General features: G+C 42.3%; 1 protein-coding gene across 2 annotated transcripts in view; it reads right to left on the minus strand.

Annotated features, from left to right (window-relative positions):
* Positions 1-358: 358 nt before the first annotated feature.
* The window catches only part of PDPN (podoplanin), a 30372-nt gene continuing 13902 nt past the window's right edge, over positions 359-16828 (minus strand). The window contains exons 2-6 of one of the 2 annotated variants that reach the window (XM_027826523.3): positions 14056-14141; positions 12752-12881; positions 8692-8730; positions 7868-7973; positions 359-2851 (exon numbers count right to left, since the gene is read on the minus strand). In XM_027826523.3, coding sequence (XP_027682324.1) covers positions 2845-2851; positions 7868-7973; positions 8692-8730; positions 12752-12881; positions 14056-14141 — 368 coding nt within the window. In that variant the 3' untranslated portion in view covers positions 359-2844. Of the gene's footprint in view, positions 2852-7861; positions 7974-8691; positions 8731-12751; positions 12882-14055; positions 14142-16828 lie in introns of both variants that reach the window. The other variant, XM_007053683.4, reaches the window with a different exon arrangement.

The following is a 16828-nucleotide window of genomic DNA, read 5'->3' on the forward strand; positions in this document are numbered from 1 at the left end:
CCTGCTGAAGGCAGTGAGACTATCAGTGTGAGACCTTATCTACATACCAGCTGAATTATAATTTAATTATTTTAGTTAAACCGATGTGGCCTGTGGGGGTGAAACCCTGGCCCCACTCAAGTCAATGGGAGTCTTGTCATTGACTTAGCGGGAGCCGGGATTTCACCCCTTGTGGTTTAAAAATGCCATATATCAATTCAGCTTAATTTGGGAAGGTATTGTTCTGTAGCTAAATTGATACACAACATGTTTAAATTGGTTAGAGAATGTCCACATGTGTTTAGCACAATGGTCTATCAAACTGATTTTAATTAATCAGAGCAACTTTGTGTGTAGACAAAATATAAGACAAATTAGATTGAAGTGAAGTAGGAATGTATTTTTTCATGAATGTATTCCATAGCTATAGAAAAATATCCTTTTACATTACAACAGATTAATATTAGGGTGTCAACACTCTGATAGTTGAAATACATTGCACAGCAGTAGTCCTTAATTAACAACAAATGAACAGCAATAATTCAGTTTTATGCTTATCACCATCCTATGTAGGCAACGGTAAATTCCACCTTGTCCATCACAGAAACAGCTCCCTTTAAATGTACAGCTCTTGATTATATTTTTATGAGAGCAGTCACCCAAAATGAAGCCAGGAAGGCATATTCCATTTTATTCTAAGTCAGGCTCCTCAAACACTAAAGATATTCTGGTACCATTAGTTGGAGGGAACTTGATCCGTGTGTAGAGGGCCAGCATGAAGCCTATGCATCACTTAAATCCCATTTAAGTCTTTAAATTAGGCCTTAAGTGAGACTTGTGGTGCATAGGCCTTGAGCTGACGCCGTATGGGGTGAAGTTCATCCTTTATAATTAGTTGTTGATAAAGAAGAGAATGTTACATTCCACTTCTGACATTACAAATGTCCTCTCAGTGGCTGCGGAAGCAAATAGATTTAAAGATACAGGCCCAAACCAAAACCCGGTATCCAAACATGTCTGAATTATGAGATTTTTTTTTTTAAATCCCAAGTCTGTAAATTGGACTCTATAAATGGGCCAGAGCAAAAGCCTGTATCAAAACATCCCAACCCCCAGATCCAGTTTTGATTTATTTATTTTTTTCAGTTTGGGCCCTTCTCTAGATGGAAAAGTTTGCACAAGTTCAGGTTGACAAAACACAGGGCTGAACGGGATGGAGGCCATAATAAAATGCCCTAAACTTGAAGTTTGCTAAATTAAAATGTTTGCTGATCACTAGAATTTCTCTTTCATCTCCTAGTCTCTCTATACTTTGTGAGCTCGTCATAGTCACCAGAGACCAGGATTCACTGATGTACAAGTTCAAGTCTTGCACTGCAAACTGTTTCTAAATCATTTTTTCTTACGAGTGTATCTAGACTGGAACATAGACGTTTTTAAATACACTTGATTTTTTAATGAAAGAAATGTGCCAAAGGTTGTAAAAGACAAAAAGAATCCAGGATAGAGAGACAGTAACAGAAGGAAGAAAGATTCAGGAAGGTAAGAATTTAAGTGGTTTTGTGTATAGTATAAAAGAAAATAAAGACTTACTGTTGCAAAATCTGATATAAGATACACCATAATTTTTTATTTCCAAAGCTCAGCTCTATATGATAGATCGTGGCAGACAAAGGAAGTAGAAGAGCAAATCTGGAAAAGTTGGCATGTTTAGTCCACTCTGCAGAAGTGGATTCCAGAGTAGGCACTTACTAAACATGATATTTTGCAGCCATTTGGAACTTAAAGCCTTTTACTTTGAAATCTCAGTCACATCCTGTCCCATTGCATTATTTATGCCATGGTAAAAATTATGTTGTGTCCAGAGAAGTGTTACACCTCATCAATATGTGCAGTGATCTGATGTTGCACAGTGTGTGACCAAACTCAGCCTGCCATGCAGTTAAAAAGAAAAGGGAAAAAAAAAGTATAAAAAGAATGCCATTTACTGATTCAGACATCGTCTACACATCAAATCCAGCTCTTGTTGAGTAGTAGGTTACGATGACCCATCAAAAGTGGGTATTTTCTTAGCATTGCTTAAGTTAGGATGTGTATTCTAATCCCTGCACATCTCTGCAACAGAGAAGACAGAAGGTCTTGGCACAACAGTGAGAGAGATGAGTTGGTAGTTCAGTTCCAGCTGGGCCCACCATGTTTTTCTGTATAGAAGTGCAGCATTCTGACCAGAATGATTGAAGTGCCAGGCCATGAATGCAGTTTGCTTACATAATTTAAATACAGTTGTCTCCTTCTGAAGTCAATTCTGGATGGTTAGGATGAAGTTACTTTCTTACCTTGCTAAACAATACAGATTCAGTAGATCAACATCCTACAAGAACTGATGGTTTTAAACATCTATAGCACCGAAGGATACAACAGACTTTCTGACTTCACAGTGGGCTTAGAACAGAAAAGAATCTGGATTTAACTTTTCAGAGGAACCAATAGGATGCAATGTGAGATGATGACTTTTTCCTGGCAAAGTTTAACACCTATCTACAATTGTATTTATACTACCTATAAAGCACCTTTCAGATGCATGTGGCTCTGCTTGTTGTTTTTCTTTTCTATAGCATTTTTTTTTCATTCCTCTTAAATATTTTTGATCATCAAAGTCCTATGAATCGTTGCATTTCTGATAAGTCTGTAAAGCATCCCTTCAGAAAGCTGTGTGGGATCCCCATGGATTTGGAATTCTGCATTCACGATTTCCATGGATCATCTTCTCTCAGCGATACAGGAACAGAGTCTCTAGCAGTTGTAAAATAGGAAGCACTTTTATTTTCTGGCTTAAAACGACATGATTTCTTTCTTCACTTATTTTTAGGGCCTGTGAAAACAAATGGAAAAATGGGGTAACATTATACTATTTTGGCTCCCAGAGTCAGAAAAATATATTCATTGTCTGTCTTGTCATCTTCCTCCCTGCCTTTCCTGCTGCCTCTTTCCTCCCCTTCCCAGTTAATATTTTCCTCTCTCTCGTGCCTATTACCAGTGCAGCTTGCTTCTGCTGCCCGTTTACTAAAGCAGGGTGAAGTGCATTCCCCAAATACCGTATTCAATACATTTTTATTTCTTTCAGTTTTGCAAAGCACTCATGGACTGGTCTTGCTGCTCGTATATCTTGTCAGTACTAGAATATATTCCAAGAATGTCAGAAGTGAACAGAAGACAGCCTATGCAGTATCCAGTGTTATCTCTCAGTATTCCAACTTCAAAATCAGTCACCCTAAGGTGAAATTCACCCATGTACAGTGGCCAGCAGAATGCCACTTAAGTCCTCCTTAAACCCTATTGTGAGAACATGTTCTGTTCCAGAGCACCGTATCTGGGTGGGATTTTCAAAAGTGCGTGACTGATAAGAGCGCAAGTGTCAGGCATTTTTGAAAATATCATCCTCTGTCTATCTCCTTAGAAGGCCTTGTCATCATAGGATCTGAGCGCTTTGCAAACATTGCCACAGGTGTGTTCAACCAAACCATGCAGACCAGTTTTGAATCTATGCAAATTCATGAATGGGTTTTAACATAGTGTAAGGGCTCAAATCTGACAAAAAATTGAATGGAAGTCCTGATATTGGTGACATATTTGCAATTTTATCCCCTCCTCACCATTTTACCAGCTCTATTATTGATTGTCCCATTGTAGAGGTGATATCTCCCTGTAGCACTATCTCTCCCAATGGTAAATTGGTAACATGAGGGAAGAAATTAAACAGAGAACAGTAGAAAGTTGAGAAGCACATCCAAGGGTAGGAAGGGATAGCATTTCCATTTGACTCCACCATATGTGGAAGATTGTCTTCCAAAAGCAGGAATGAGGCAGTTGGCCACCAGAGCTGGAGATTTCAAAGGGACTCTGGAAACTTGGAATATCTGCTCCAGACACAGTCACATATGGGTTAAATGATAAGTGACAAGAGAGCATTTAAAATACTTTAAAAGCAGTTTGGCAGTTCATTATGGTGACCTATGATATTCGCGATGGAAAGTATGCAGAGATTCCATTGACAATGTATAGATAAATATTGTTTCCTTGTTTCTACTGGAGCAGAAATTGGAAATGAAAAGGATCTGTTTGCATTGGGTACACATCCATTTCACAGCAAACCTATTTGCTGGATAAATTAAACAGGAAATAATAACAACACTCAGTACTTGGAGCACGCTCTGTCGGAGAATTTCAACATGCATTACAAACCATAAGCAGCAAATCCTCTTATAAAATCATAGAATTTCAGGGTTGGAAGGGACCTCAGGAGGTCATCTAGTCCAACCCCCTGCTCGAAGCAGGACCAAGTCCCAGTTAAATCATCCCAGCCAGGGCTTTGTCAAGCCTGACCTTAAAAACCTCAAAGGAAGGAGATTCCACCACCTCCCTAGGCAACGCATTCCAGTGTTTCACCAGCCTCCTAGTGAAAAAGTTTTTCCTAATATCCAACTTAAACCTCCCCCACTGCAACTTGAGACCATTACTCCTTGTTCTGTCATCAGCTACCACTGAGAACAGTCTAGATCCATCCTCTTTGGAACCCACGTTCAGGTAGTTGAAAGCAGCTATCAAATCCCCCCTCATTCTTCTCTTCTGCAGACTAAACAATCCCAGTTCCCTCAGCCTCTCCTCATAAGTCATGTATTCCAGTCCCCTAATCATTTTTGTTGCCCTCCGCTGGACTCTTTCCAATTTTTCCACATCTTTCTTGTAGTGTGGGGCCCAAAACTGGACACAGTACTCCAGATGAGGCCACGTCCCTCTATCTGCTGGCAATGCCCCTACATATACATCCCAAAATGCTGTTGGCCTTCTTGGCAACAAGAGCACACTGTTGACTCATATCCAGCTTCTCGTCCACTGTAACCCCTAGGTCCTTTTCTGCAGAACTGCTGCCGAGCCATTCGGTCCCTAGTCTGTAGCGGTGCATGGGATTCTTCCGTCCTAAGTGCAGGACTCTGCACTTGTCCTTGTTGAACCTCATCAGATTTCTTTTGGCCCAATCCTCCAATTTGTCTAGGTTCCTCTGTATCCTATCCCTACCCTCCAGCATATCTACCTCTCCTCCCAGTTTAGTGTCATCTGCAAACTTGCTGAGGGTGCAATCCACACCATCCTCCAGATCATTTATGAAGATATTGAACAAAACCAGCCCGAGGACTGACCCTTGGGGCACTCCACTTGATACCAGCTGCCAACTAGACATGGAGCCGTTGATCACTACCCATTGAGCCCGACAATCTAGCCAACTTTCTATCCACCTTATAGTCCATTCATCCAGCCCATACTTCTTTAACTTGCTGGCAAGAATACTCTGGGAGACTGTGTCAAAAGCTTTGCTAAAGTCAAGGAACAACACATCCACTGCTTTCCCCTCATCCACAGAGCCAGTTATCTCGTCCTAGAAGGCAATTAGATTAGTCAGGCATGACTTGCCCTTGGTGAATCCATGCTGACTGTTCCTGAACACTTTCCTCTCCTCTAAGTGCTTCAGAATTGATTCCTTGAGGACCTGCTCCATGATTTTTCCAGGGACTGGGGTGAGGCTGACTGGCCTGTAGTTCCCAGGATCCTCCTTCTTCCCTTTTTTAAAGATGGGCACTACATTAGCCTTTTTCCAGTCGTCCGGGACTTCCCCCGATCGCCATGAGTTTTCAAAGATAATGGCCAATGGCTCTGCAGTCACATCCGCCAACTCCTTTAGCACTCTCGGATGCAGCGCATCCGGCCCCATGGACTTGTGCTCATCCAGCTTTTCTAAATAGTCCCGAACCACTTCTTTCTCTCTCCTTCTCCACAGCCTTACGGGGAGAGGAGGCACAGATTCCCAGATACAAAATTGCAATATAGAGCTGAACTCCATTAAAGCTCCACTTGAGCCATTACCTAGCAGAACTTGGTGGGAGATGCAGGGGCACTTGGAGGCAGAGGGACCAGGCTTTTGTGGCTACATGTACCCACTAGCCATTCTTGCCAGCACATGGGCTGAATGGGCTGTAGAGTGACAAATCTCCTAACTCCACAGGGTCAGACAAAGCCAAGCCTGTTTTCTTAGGCTTAGCACAATGAGGAATGGGGTGATTTGCCTTTTAGTTGATTAAGTGGAATAGGTGTGGTTAGTACCCCCTTTTTACAGAAGGAGAAACTGAGTCACAAAGAGGGTAAATGGTGCACCCAAGGACACACAGCTAATCAATTTCAGAGCCGGGATTACTTGGACTTTTGGGCTCACTTAAATCTAAAACTCAAGAAAACATGGGAAGGTTGGGGGAATGAACCCATTATTTTCCAGACTCAGAAGTCTGCTAGACATCAAACAGTGCAAACAAAATCAAAACAAAAAGATTATGTATTTACTATTTGTTTTTTATGAGGGCCAGGTTTTCAAAGAGTTTGTGTGCAACAGTGTGCTTAATTTGCACATGCCATTGCCTTATTCTGCACGTAAATCAGAGACTAGTACATGCAAGTGTAGCTAAATAGGTGTTTCCACCTGCATCTTTCTGGGTGGTGTATGCAGCCAGGGTAATTTCATGCATAACCTCTCTGACTCAGAATCTGCTAGACTTAGCTCTAATTCTTTCAGTAGGGATACCTTTAAAATTAGTTTAAATTGGTTTAAAAAAATTAACTAAAGTATTAAATTTAGATCATAGTTTAAGTAACTGAAAAAATAGACTAAAGGGAGACAGCCCTCGGGGTCCATCTCCTTTGATTTGTACTGATGTTCTTATAAACACTAAAGCTGAGAGACAGGACTAGATCCTCAGTTGGTGTGAACTGGAGCTATGCCAGTTAACCCCATCTTAGCATCTGGTCCCGTGTAGATACCAGCATGAGACAGATTACTCTGCCACAGGTTGATGCACTGAGTGAAACCTGCACAAAACAGATATTAAAGAGAAGTTAGAGGCATGTTCCAGAGAAAAATGCCTCAGTCTGATTTTAACTCTGGTAAGTCTGCTCCGACAGCTGTGACAGCATCAGTTTATCATTTCCTAAGGCTCCTTGGCCAGGGACTGACTGTCACAAGAAGCAGGTCAGCAAATGAGTACATTTTCTTGTCTCTGCTCACCCCTGCCTGACTAACTGTGTCTCTACTGTATAAATGATTAAGGATTGTAGATGACCCAGTTGGAGGAGTGAAGGAAAGAAACTGACACACCCTCCCTCAGCACCACCAATAAATAAGTAAATTATTCAAACTACAGCATAGCCGTTTTAGATTAAATTGCAGGAAAATCTTCCTAACTGTAGGAACAGTAGGAGAATGGAACAGATGCCTAGGGAAGTCATGGAAGCTCCTTCACCGGAGGTTTACAAAAGGAGGCTGGAGAGCCATCTGCCTTGGATGGCTTAGACCCAACAAATCCTGCATCTTGGCAGGGGGTTAAGCTAGATGGCCTTTGCGGTTCCTTCTAACCCTATGGTTCTATGATTTAATATCTGGAAGTGGATGCTGATCAAACTTTTTTAAAGCTTGTGTATTTCTTTCCCCTCTTTCCCCCTTCGCTTCTGTTTTCCAGCCACAACTGGAATGAGAAGCACTGAATGCCACGATAAGGGGCAGTCCCAAACTATGTTTCGCTATGTCCAATAGTAGATGTGCTAGAAATATTAGGGCCCATTCCTGTGAGTTTTCCAGTCTCTCCTGGGGTTCAGATAAACTACTTGAATGTTTGGCTGCTTATCTGGAATGAATCCAATAGTCAAACCTGGGGCTTGATCCCACACCCTTTGAAATCAATGGAAAGACTGCATTGGATCTTGAATTTTTGAAGGGTGTCCATCACTGAGACTGGAGATATAGCAGCCTCCAGCCATAAAGCCTGCCTAGTAATCTACTTACGAGTACCTGCCCGACATTTTCCTCACGACGGCAATGATGATTCCAGTAACGATTCCCACTGCTATTATGATTCCAACGATTATTCCAACCAGTGCAGCTGTTGCCAGGCCATCTGAGTGGGGAAATGTATAGGATGTTAGCATGTTTTCCACATAACTGTGGGGCCGGATAGTAAGAGGTACTAATACTTTGTAATAAAATGGAATTATTTTTGTCACATTCGATTCCTGGGGTATCTTCCCTGAATCCTGTGAACTTTAAAATATGTCATTTCGGTTTAGAGGGACATGACAGGTCCTATTGGACCAAATGCTATTGGTGATAATGCTTAATTTGTGCCAGGGATGAGCCCCGGCACCTCTACGCTCGGCAGTTCAGAGCCCCGGCACTTCCAGGCTTGCCGCATCAGTTATGAAAGAAAAAAAAAATTGCTTGAGCCCCACACCTCTTTCATTGCATATTAAGCACTGGTTGGTGAGACAAGCTTTTGAGCTTACACAGAGTTCTCCTTCAGCTCTGTATAACTCAAAAGCTTGTCTCTTTCACCGTCAGATGTTAGTCCAATACAAGATTTTACCTCACCCACCTTGTCTACATAGTACCTTGGGACTAACGCATACAACAATACTGCAAACCATTTGAAAATATGTCATTTCGGTTTAGCAGTTTCCTTGCTCACTTTCTTTGGGCCTGTTGGAGTCAAAGAGAGTTTGTCCATTTACTTCAATGGGCTTTGAGACAGGCCCTTTAAAGCCTTTAAAAGTGCATAGCCATATATCATCTGGGATTTAAGTGCATCTACTCCTTTTACAGCCAATTTTGTTACTTACCTTTCTCCTTTGGAGTCTCTGGCTCGCCACCCATTTCGTCTGGAAAGAAAGAACCAAAATAACCTTTTAATATGGTGACTGTTATGTCTTCATGCCATGATGTCACACTGTAGGGGAGGTTATAAAAACGACAGCACAACGGGTCTGAGAATGAAACCACTACAGGTGTGCAGTTTAATAGGGTGTTAATTGGGGAGTGAGTGTAAACAGAGATCACACAGAGAGTGCAGAGTAGAAGGAGTTATGAAGGGATGGAACATCATAGCTGAAATAAAGGCTCTGTCTACATGTAAAATGCTACAGCAGCACAGCGGCAGCTATAGCCCTTCAGTGTAGATACTCCCTACAGCTGTGGTTCTCAACCTGTTTATCACTGTGGGCCGCAGATTGAGAACCACAGTCCCCCCCACCTAAACCCCTCCATGAACCTCTATGCTCAGCACCCTCCACCCAGAGACCCCTCCACAGAGTGGGGCCAGGAGCAGAGAGCTGGGTGTGGGGCAAGGGCCAGGGACCCGAACCCTGCTGCGCGGGGACCCCAACCCCCAATGTGCAGGGCCGGGGGGCAGCCAGGACCAGGACTCCAAACCCAGACCCCGCCACAGTGGGCCGAGCGACAGCCAGGACTCTGACCCCGGATCCTGCTGGGTGGGGCCGGGCAGCAGCCGGCTGCCCAGACCCCAGATCCCGCTGGGACCCTGTAGCATAGGGACAGGTGGCAGCCGGCTGCCTGGACCCTGAGCCCTGCCATGTGGGGCCATGTGGCAGTGAGGAGCTGGCAGCCCAGAGCCCACCGCACAGCAGGGCAGCCGGGACCCCAGAGCCTGCAGCCTGTAGCACACAGCTGACCTGGGCCGTAGCTGTGTGCTAATTGGGCCGTGGATTGAGAACCGCTGCCCAACAGTGACAGGAGGGATTTCTCCTGTCACTGTAGTTAATGCACCTCCCCAGGAGGTGGTAACTAGATTGACAGAAGAATTCTTCCAAGTCTACACTGGGGTTAGGTCAATTTAACAACGTCGCTCAGGGGTGTGGATTTTTCACTTCTGGGTCGACCTAACTTGTCAGTGTAGGCCAGCCCAAAGACAAACGGAAATTTAAAGGGATCTTGGACTTGTGTGAATCAGGATCAACCCCGTTGAGATCAATAGAGCTACACTGATGTAAAACCGCTATAAATTAGATATCACAGATAACCTTAACTCTGGCTTTTCCTAACTTCTGAGTGCTTGACTTTGCAACCTTAATGTTCTTTTAACACAATTTTTTTGTATAATAAATAATAGCAATATCTTAGCTAACCTAACTGCAGAGTGACACCTGCCTGGTTAAAATCAGGACAACAAACAGGCAGGGAAGTGATCAGTGTTCCAGATATTAAAACTAGTGTAGTTCCTTGTGTATCATTTTGGTGTATCATTTTGATTCCTATATTGGATCCTTAAGTGGGCTAGTCAAACTTGGACTGATTTGTTTGAGGCTTGAGCCCAGAGACATTACTCTTTCATTATTTATTTTAGATTCTGCTTTAGATTTATGCCTAACCGGACAGGAAGGCACATTTGTTTTGGATGCCATGAGCTTGTCTGACCTGAACATATCTGTTACAGTATCTGCACTCCATGGAGCCAACCTCCCCCCCCACCGCCCCGAGTTTGTACTGCACAGCTTGTTATTGGCTTGCAATCTGACAGTGCAGCAGTAGGATGCTTTGACACAATGCCAATGTTTTAAGGAAAATGTGTCATTTTTAGGATGGCTTTGTTTGTCTCTTGACAGAAAAAGTAAAACACTGGGAAGATATTTGTGCTCTTTGGCACAAACTGGGCACTGATGCCTAGGACAGCTCAGCACACCCATAATATTTTATGGCACTTGAAAATGCTTATAATAATGCATGAGCTTTTCCTTCGCACAATTCCTGAGCATTTAATCATTCCTCTTTAGTTTTAACATGAAAGGCACCAAAAAAAAATAGTTCAAAGTGACTGTTCAAAGCCCTGAATGCTATCTTCATGGAGCCCATAGGCCTTTAAGACATTGACTATAAGAACGCTTCCTGTGGAGGGATGCTGATCAAACTCACAGACAGTGTGATTGCTGCCAGGAGGTGCATTCCCCCTTGGGATGTACCTGCTCCCCCCCACAACAGTAACCAGGAAAGGGGTGGGGTGGGGTGGGGAGGAAGAAGGAGGGGAGAAACAATCCCTGCCATCCAGCAGCTTGGACAGAGAAACCCTCCCCATCCCCTCTCAGCTGCTATGAGACAGGAGATCTCCTTCCTCTGTGCCCAAAAGATTGAGGAAAGAGAGAGAAAGGGGAGACCTCTCCTCTCTCAATGGACAATGGGGAAAGCGGAGCTGGAGACGCAGCATTGTTGAATACTGACCCAGTGTCACTGTGCAGTTTCAGGGTATCATGCTGCAGTTAATTGGTGGGTCTCAGGCTGCACCTGATGAAAAAGTGATTCTTTGGGTATTAAATTCTGAACAGCACTAATTTAGGGAAGGGGTCTCTCATTTAGGTGACTAGAGAGATTGCCTATAAAGGGCTTGCAGCTGTTATGAGGCAGAATGGTTTGTGGTTAAGGCACTGGCTGGGGACTCAGGAAATCTAGGTTCTATTCCTGGTTCTGACACTGATGTCCTGCATGACGTTGAGCAAGTCACTTTTCTTCTCTATGCCTGTTTCCCCATCTGTAAAATGAGGATAACACTACCCACCTTGGAACGGGGTGTTGTATATTCATTAATGTTAAGCACTGTAAGATCCTTGAATAGAAGCATTTAGCGAGCATTACTGCGCACAGTACAAGTATTATGGTTGTTGGGAAAGAGCTTTTATTTTGGACTGGAAGATTTTTAGTACAAAAGGTGTTCTGACCTAAATGATAGACATTCTTTGTGTAGCAAACGGCGTAGACTTTTTTTTCATACTTGACTGATACCAATTTTTTTCCCTCTTTCGATAATTAAAAAGTGGCTCTGTATATAAATAAAATGGTAGGAACTTGATGTTGCATTGGCTTAACTAATGCATATGTCTTTGAACTCCAGAAACTTGGGGCCAGATAATTTGGTCACCACATATTAATTCCAAGGAGTCATTTGCCTGCATCCACCCACTACAATTTGGCATGAGTGACAGTCTCTACTTAATAAAGAACCAAGCCTGAACTAACTAGTGTGTTGAAGATTGGAACTGCAATGCATTGCCAGAGCTTGTGTGTGGGAAGTTTGTACAGAGGCTGCACAATCTCTTTCTCTAGCCAGTGTTATTAACTCCTTACTTGACTAGCAATCAGAAGTAGATGAAACACAATTGCTGTTTTCTTTCCTAGAGGAAAGTGATCTCAAATCACCCACACGTACTTTAGAAAGTGAGTCTGAAACTCCCTCTGTAAAATTCACAGTTGGTTACCATTGCTTCTGTTATTTAATAATGAACAAACTCAAGAGATGCCCAGGCTGGCAGCTGAGACAAAGAGTCAGGTAAGGAGACAGAAGAACATACATTTTTAAACAAATGTGTTTGATCTTCTATCCAGGGATATGCAACTGCTGTAGCATAGAAAAGCAGAGAAAGAAACCAGGAAACCAGAAATTTTGTTTGAGGACTGTAGTTAACTTAATGTCTTCTTATTTATCAACAGATAGAGCCTGTTCCAACATCCAGATAGAACAGGGAGTGACCTGGGGCAGTGACATCTCCAGTAACTGCTTGCGTGAGCAACAGCAGTTCAGGAGGTGGGGGGTTACAGATACTTAGGAAAGCAGAGCCCAAGGCCAGGCTGCTCCAGACAACTGTAGGAAATTTGCTTTGCAGGGATCTGTGGAACTATTTCATACCGAGGCTAGACGTGTGCCCTCCCAGTTCCGCTTTGACTTTCCATTTTGAAACAAACCTTATATGCCAAAGCAAAACTCAGTTGCAAGTGGAATTCATGGGATTTCAGTGCAAAGCCATGAATGGGCCCAGCTTGGCTTTGACTGGTTCATGAACCTCAGTGAACATAATTTACAGTCTATTAAAACTAAAAATCACAAGTAAAGGCTTCTACCTTCAGAATTTTCAACAACATCTGGATCAGTAGAGTTCTCACTGTCTTCATTATCGGCGACCGCACTTTCTGTGGTCATTAGCTCTTCTAAGGGGAACAGGTCTGTTATGGTATGCAGTCTTGTAGGCAACTGGGAGGAGTGAATGTTAAAAGAGAAAGATGAAGTAAGACCCAATCTCTTTAACATTTAAATATAAAGGCAGAACTTTAATTTCCTCGCCTGCATAAAGTCCAATGTGTGGATTCTGTGGTCAGCTTTGCTCTTTTTGTTCTAGAGTGAACTGCATAGAGGGAATGAAAAGGTATCCTACTGCCCTAATTTGGGGGAGTCTCCTGTGGGCATATAGAAAGCATAGCAGTCTCCTATGCAATTGCCTGCAGATACTCCTGTGTATGGGTTGATGGGGATGGAGTGTGACCATGCTGCAGGCCAGCTATCCCTAGGCTGCTCTAATCTACCTCAGGACTGGGTCAGAAGCAGCCGCATGATCAGGGAGCCACAACCAGGTACCTCTTATCCCCAGCCCAAGATCAGCTGAGAATCAAGCCCTAGGTTTCACAAAAAAGAAGTGTATGAAACAAAGACAGAAAAGAAACAGCCCTGTTTGGCTGTCGTATGTTCTACAAGTTTTAATACTAATAATATAAGCTTATATTTGACTGTCTGGATTTGCAGTGTGAACAACACATGCTGAATTACTGATCAGTTATAAGCTATGTCCACCTGGAAGCCCAGCTTTTAGGAACGCAGCTGTGGAGAAGTATTTCCAGTATAGAGGACAATATGCCAGTTCATCAGTTTCTAAAGGGAAAAATTAAATCCTTGGGTTTTTGTTCATTGTCACTAATTCAACTTTACTGTAAAGGAACAACAGTCAATGCAACTGAAAGTTAGAACTGCTTGCCCCCAGCAATCACTAACAGCAGAACATTGCCAATGCAGAGGCAGGGAAAGGGGAGTTTTACCCAGTGTTGTAGAAATTTACACATTTGTTTGTCCATTGTGTTACATCAGTGCAGTTCCACTGAAGCCAATGGAGGCACACCAGGGTAGAACTGGTATAAGACAGTGCACAGCAAGCCCTGAATAGTCTGTGAAATTCAGCAAATGTTATAATGATTTTCAGCTTCATCTTCCTCCACCCAAACTTTTGCAAAGCAAAAAACTGGTATTTGACCACCCTTTATTTTTGGAACAAATCATCACTTATTGCCATAAAGCCACAAGCTCAAAAGACAAAGCAAGAAGACAAGGAATACAGTGTCAGCTAGGTTTGAAGATCCTCAGTTTAAGAGACACCCACCAGAGTTGGCCTTTCTTCAACCTCTGAGTCATTTCTGTCTTTGAAATCGATTGATACTGTTTCATCTTCCAGTGGAACTGTGCTTGCTAAGGAAAACACAGAAAATGAGTTAGGGATTCAGTTGATGATCACTTATTATGGCTAAATTGAACATTCTCCAAATTTAGTATATTCAACATGAGATAGATAGATATGGCAGTGGAGGTAAACTATCAGTATGTATATGTCTACACACATATATTTGCAATATACTTTGGTTTAACCTTGTGGCCTAGGTCCTTGGTTTGTATTAAGCATCCTGGCCAAGAAGTCAGCTGTCCTTTATTAACAATGTTTAAAGTTTGTCTAGAGTTTTGGCCAGAGGTGCTGAATCCACCAGGTACTGTGTAAACGGAACTCGTGATGCTTGCCTTAACATGGGAGAAGTAGGATTTTGCTTTTTAGAGAGGTCCCTGGAGGCCGAAACAATACTCACCTGTGATTGACTTAAAGTAACAATGAACAGCTGCTCTGTTGTGCCATTGGAATTAATCTGATAGAGCACTGAACTGTGAAGAGGACTCTCAAAGACATGTGTGTGGGAAGGTTTTGCACTTCCCCACTAAGAACAATACAAACACAAGTCCCTAGAAGCAAGTTTAATCAGATATCGTTTAATTCTAAATTAGATTGTGTTTGCCTGTTACCACTTGATGGAGGTGCTCAATGTGCATCTGGTTTCTGCACAAAATTTCTTCAAGTGCTGTGGAGTGATCTCTAAATTACTCACTGATTTCCATATCCGGTTCTTCTTTCCTTGAATACATACTGCACTATATATATATTCCCCCAGTCTGAGCTGCAGTGCATTTATTAGAAATGTCTCTATCAAGAAATAATTTCATCAAGACAGTTGTCCTAACTATTTCACTAAACCGCAATGGAACGCCATAGCGATGATATTCAAACAATTTATGTATTTGTCACTAAAAAGAAAAGGAGTACTTGTGGCACCTTAGAGACTAACCAATTTATTTGAGCATGAGCTTTCGTGAGCTACAGCTCACTTCATCGGATGCATACTGTGGAAACTGATGTGCATCCGATGAAGTGAGCTGTAGCTCACGAAAGCTCATGCTCAAATAAATTGGTTAGTCTCTAAGGTGCCACAAGTACTCCTTTTCTTTTTGCGAATACAGACTAACACGGCTGTTACTCTGAAACCTATTTGTCACCGTATCCGTCAAATCAACTTAACATCTGATTTTGTACAGAAAGCAAAATAATGGTCCAGTCCTGTAAGATGCTGAGCATCCCCATCTCCTCTTGAAACTTTCAGCTCAAGGCTTCGAATACCAGCAATTTTCAGTGTTTCAGGCCTTTCTGATGCACAATGGTAGAGATCAAAGAGATAAAATAGGTGAAATTCTGAGCCCCCAATGTTAGAAATGTCTTTGTAACTTTAGCTTTTCCCATAGTACTCATTATTTATTTCTAATGATTTTTAGAAGGGTAGGCAGTGACAAAGCTTCAAATGTACAAAGTTTTAAGGCTTGAATTCAATGGGAGCTGCTGGTACTCACATCTCTGAAAACCACACTACCTACTGAGGTACCAATGCCCTGATCCAGGAAAGCACTTAAACATTTATGTATCTTTAAGCACATGAGGAGTCCCATTGAAATCAGTGGGACCTAAGTATGGACGTTGGTGCCATTCTGGAAACATGCAAGTTTTGGAACAGTTGGCCGTAGTGTTTTCTTACCGAGACATATGTAGTTTGGCTAGTTTCTATTCCACAGTATTCCTGCAATATGTTTGATGAATAGAATTGTTTTATTCAGTACCTTTCATGTCCCAGTGTGATTTACAAAGTGGCAAGTGATATATTTGCAGTGCTTTGCATGTGAGCAAAGAGGGAAGCTCTTCACAGGGCCCTATTAGCAAGCAGGGCTTACCACATAGTTTTACTATTTTATTTAGGGAGAAATTATTTGCACCAATTATTATTGGATTATCTTAATAGCAGCCTCATCGCTTGTGCGCCTGACATTAGGGGGTTATTGCTTTATTCTCTCTCTCCCATGAAATGGTTTTATAGAACAGTTGATTTAATGTACATACTATTTTTTCTTTATTACATTGTATATGAATGTATAGTGCCTTGACAACCATGAGGATTTATTCCAAGATTTTGAAATGTGAGACTCTAAAATTAGGTTTCTAAGTTCATATTTAGGCACATATAGAAGTTTCTGTTTAGAAGCCTAAATATAGATTTAGGAGCCTAAATATATGCCCACAGATTCTATGTAGGTGCCTGAATATGGATTTAGGACCCTACTGTTAGACACTCAGTTTTGAACACTTTGACCTAAATTCCTATATAAATGCCCAGAACAAGTACAGCAGGGAAGCAGCCATGCAAACTTTCCCCTAGAGAGACCGTTTAAAGGCCTCGATTTTCAGAAAGCGTGGAGCACCCATCTGCTGAAAATCAGGCCCCTTTCAGATGTTTCATTTTGCACACCTAAAATTTGAGGCAACTAAAATCACTAGTCATGTCTGAAAAATTGGACCTGAAAGATGGACTACTTCAATCCCGATTGGTCTCTCTGCTCAGACAGTTCATATGTGCATGAATTGCAGTAGTTTTCCACTGGGAAGTGGATCAAGATCACTAAAGCAATTTCACACAGATCCCAGTCAGCCATCAAGGGTAACAGCTTTCAGTCACTACCAGGGTGTATCTGAACTTGCATCTTACATACGAAAGGCTGTATAGCGCATTATC

The sequence above is a fragment of the Chelonia mydas genome, chromosome 18 (assembly GCF_015237465.2).
Source record: "Chelonia mydas isolate rCheMyd1 chromosome 18, rCheMyd1.pri.v2, whole genome shotgun sequence".
Classification (NCBI taxonomy): domain Eukaryota; kingdom Metazoa; phylum Chordata; order Testudines; family Cheloniidae; genus Chelonia; species Chelonia mydas.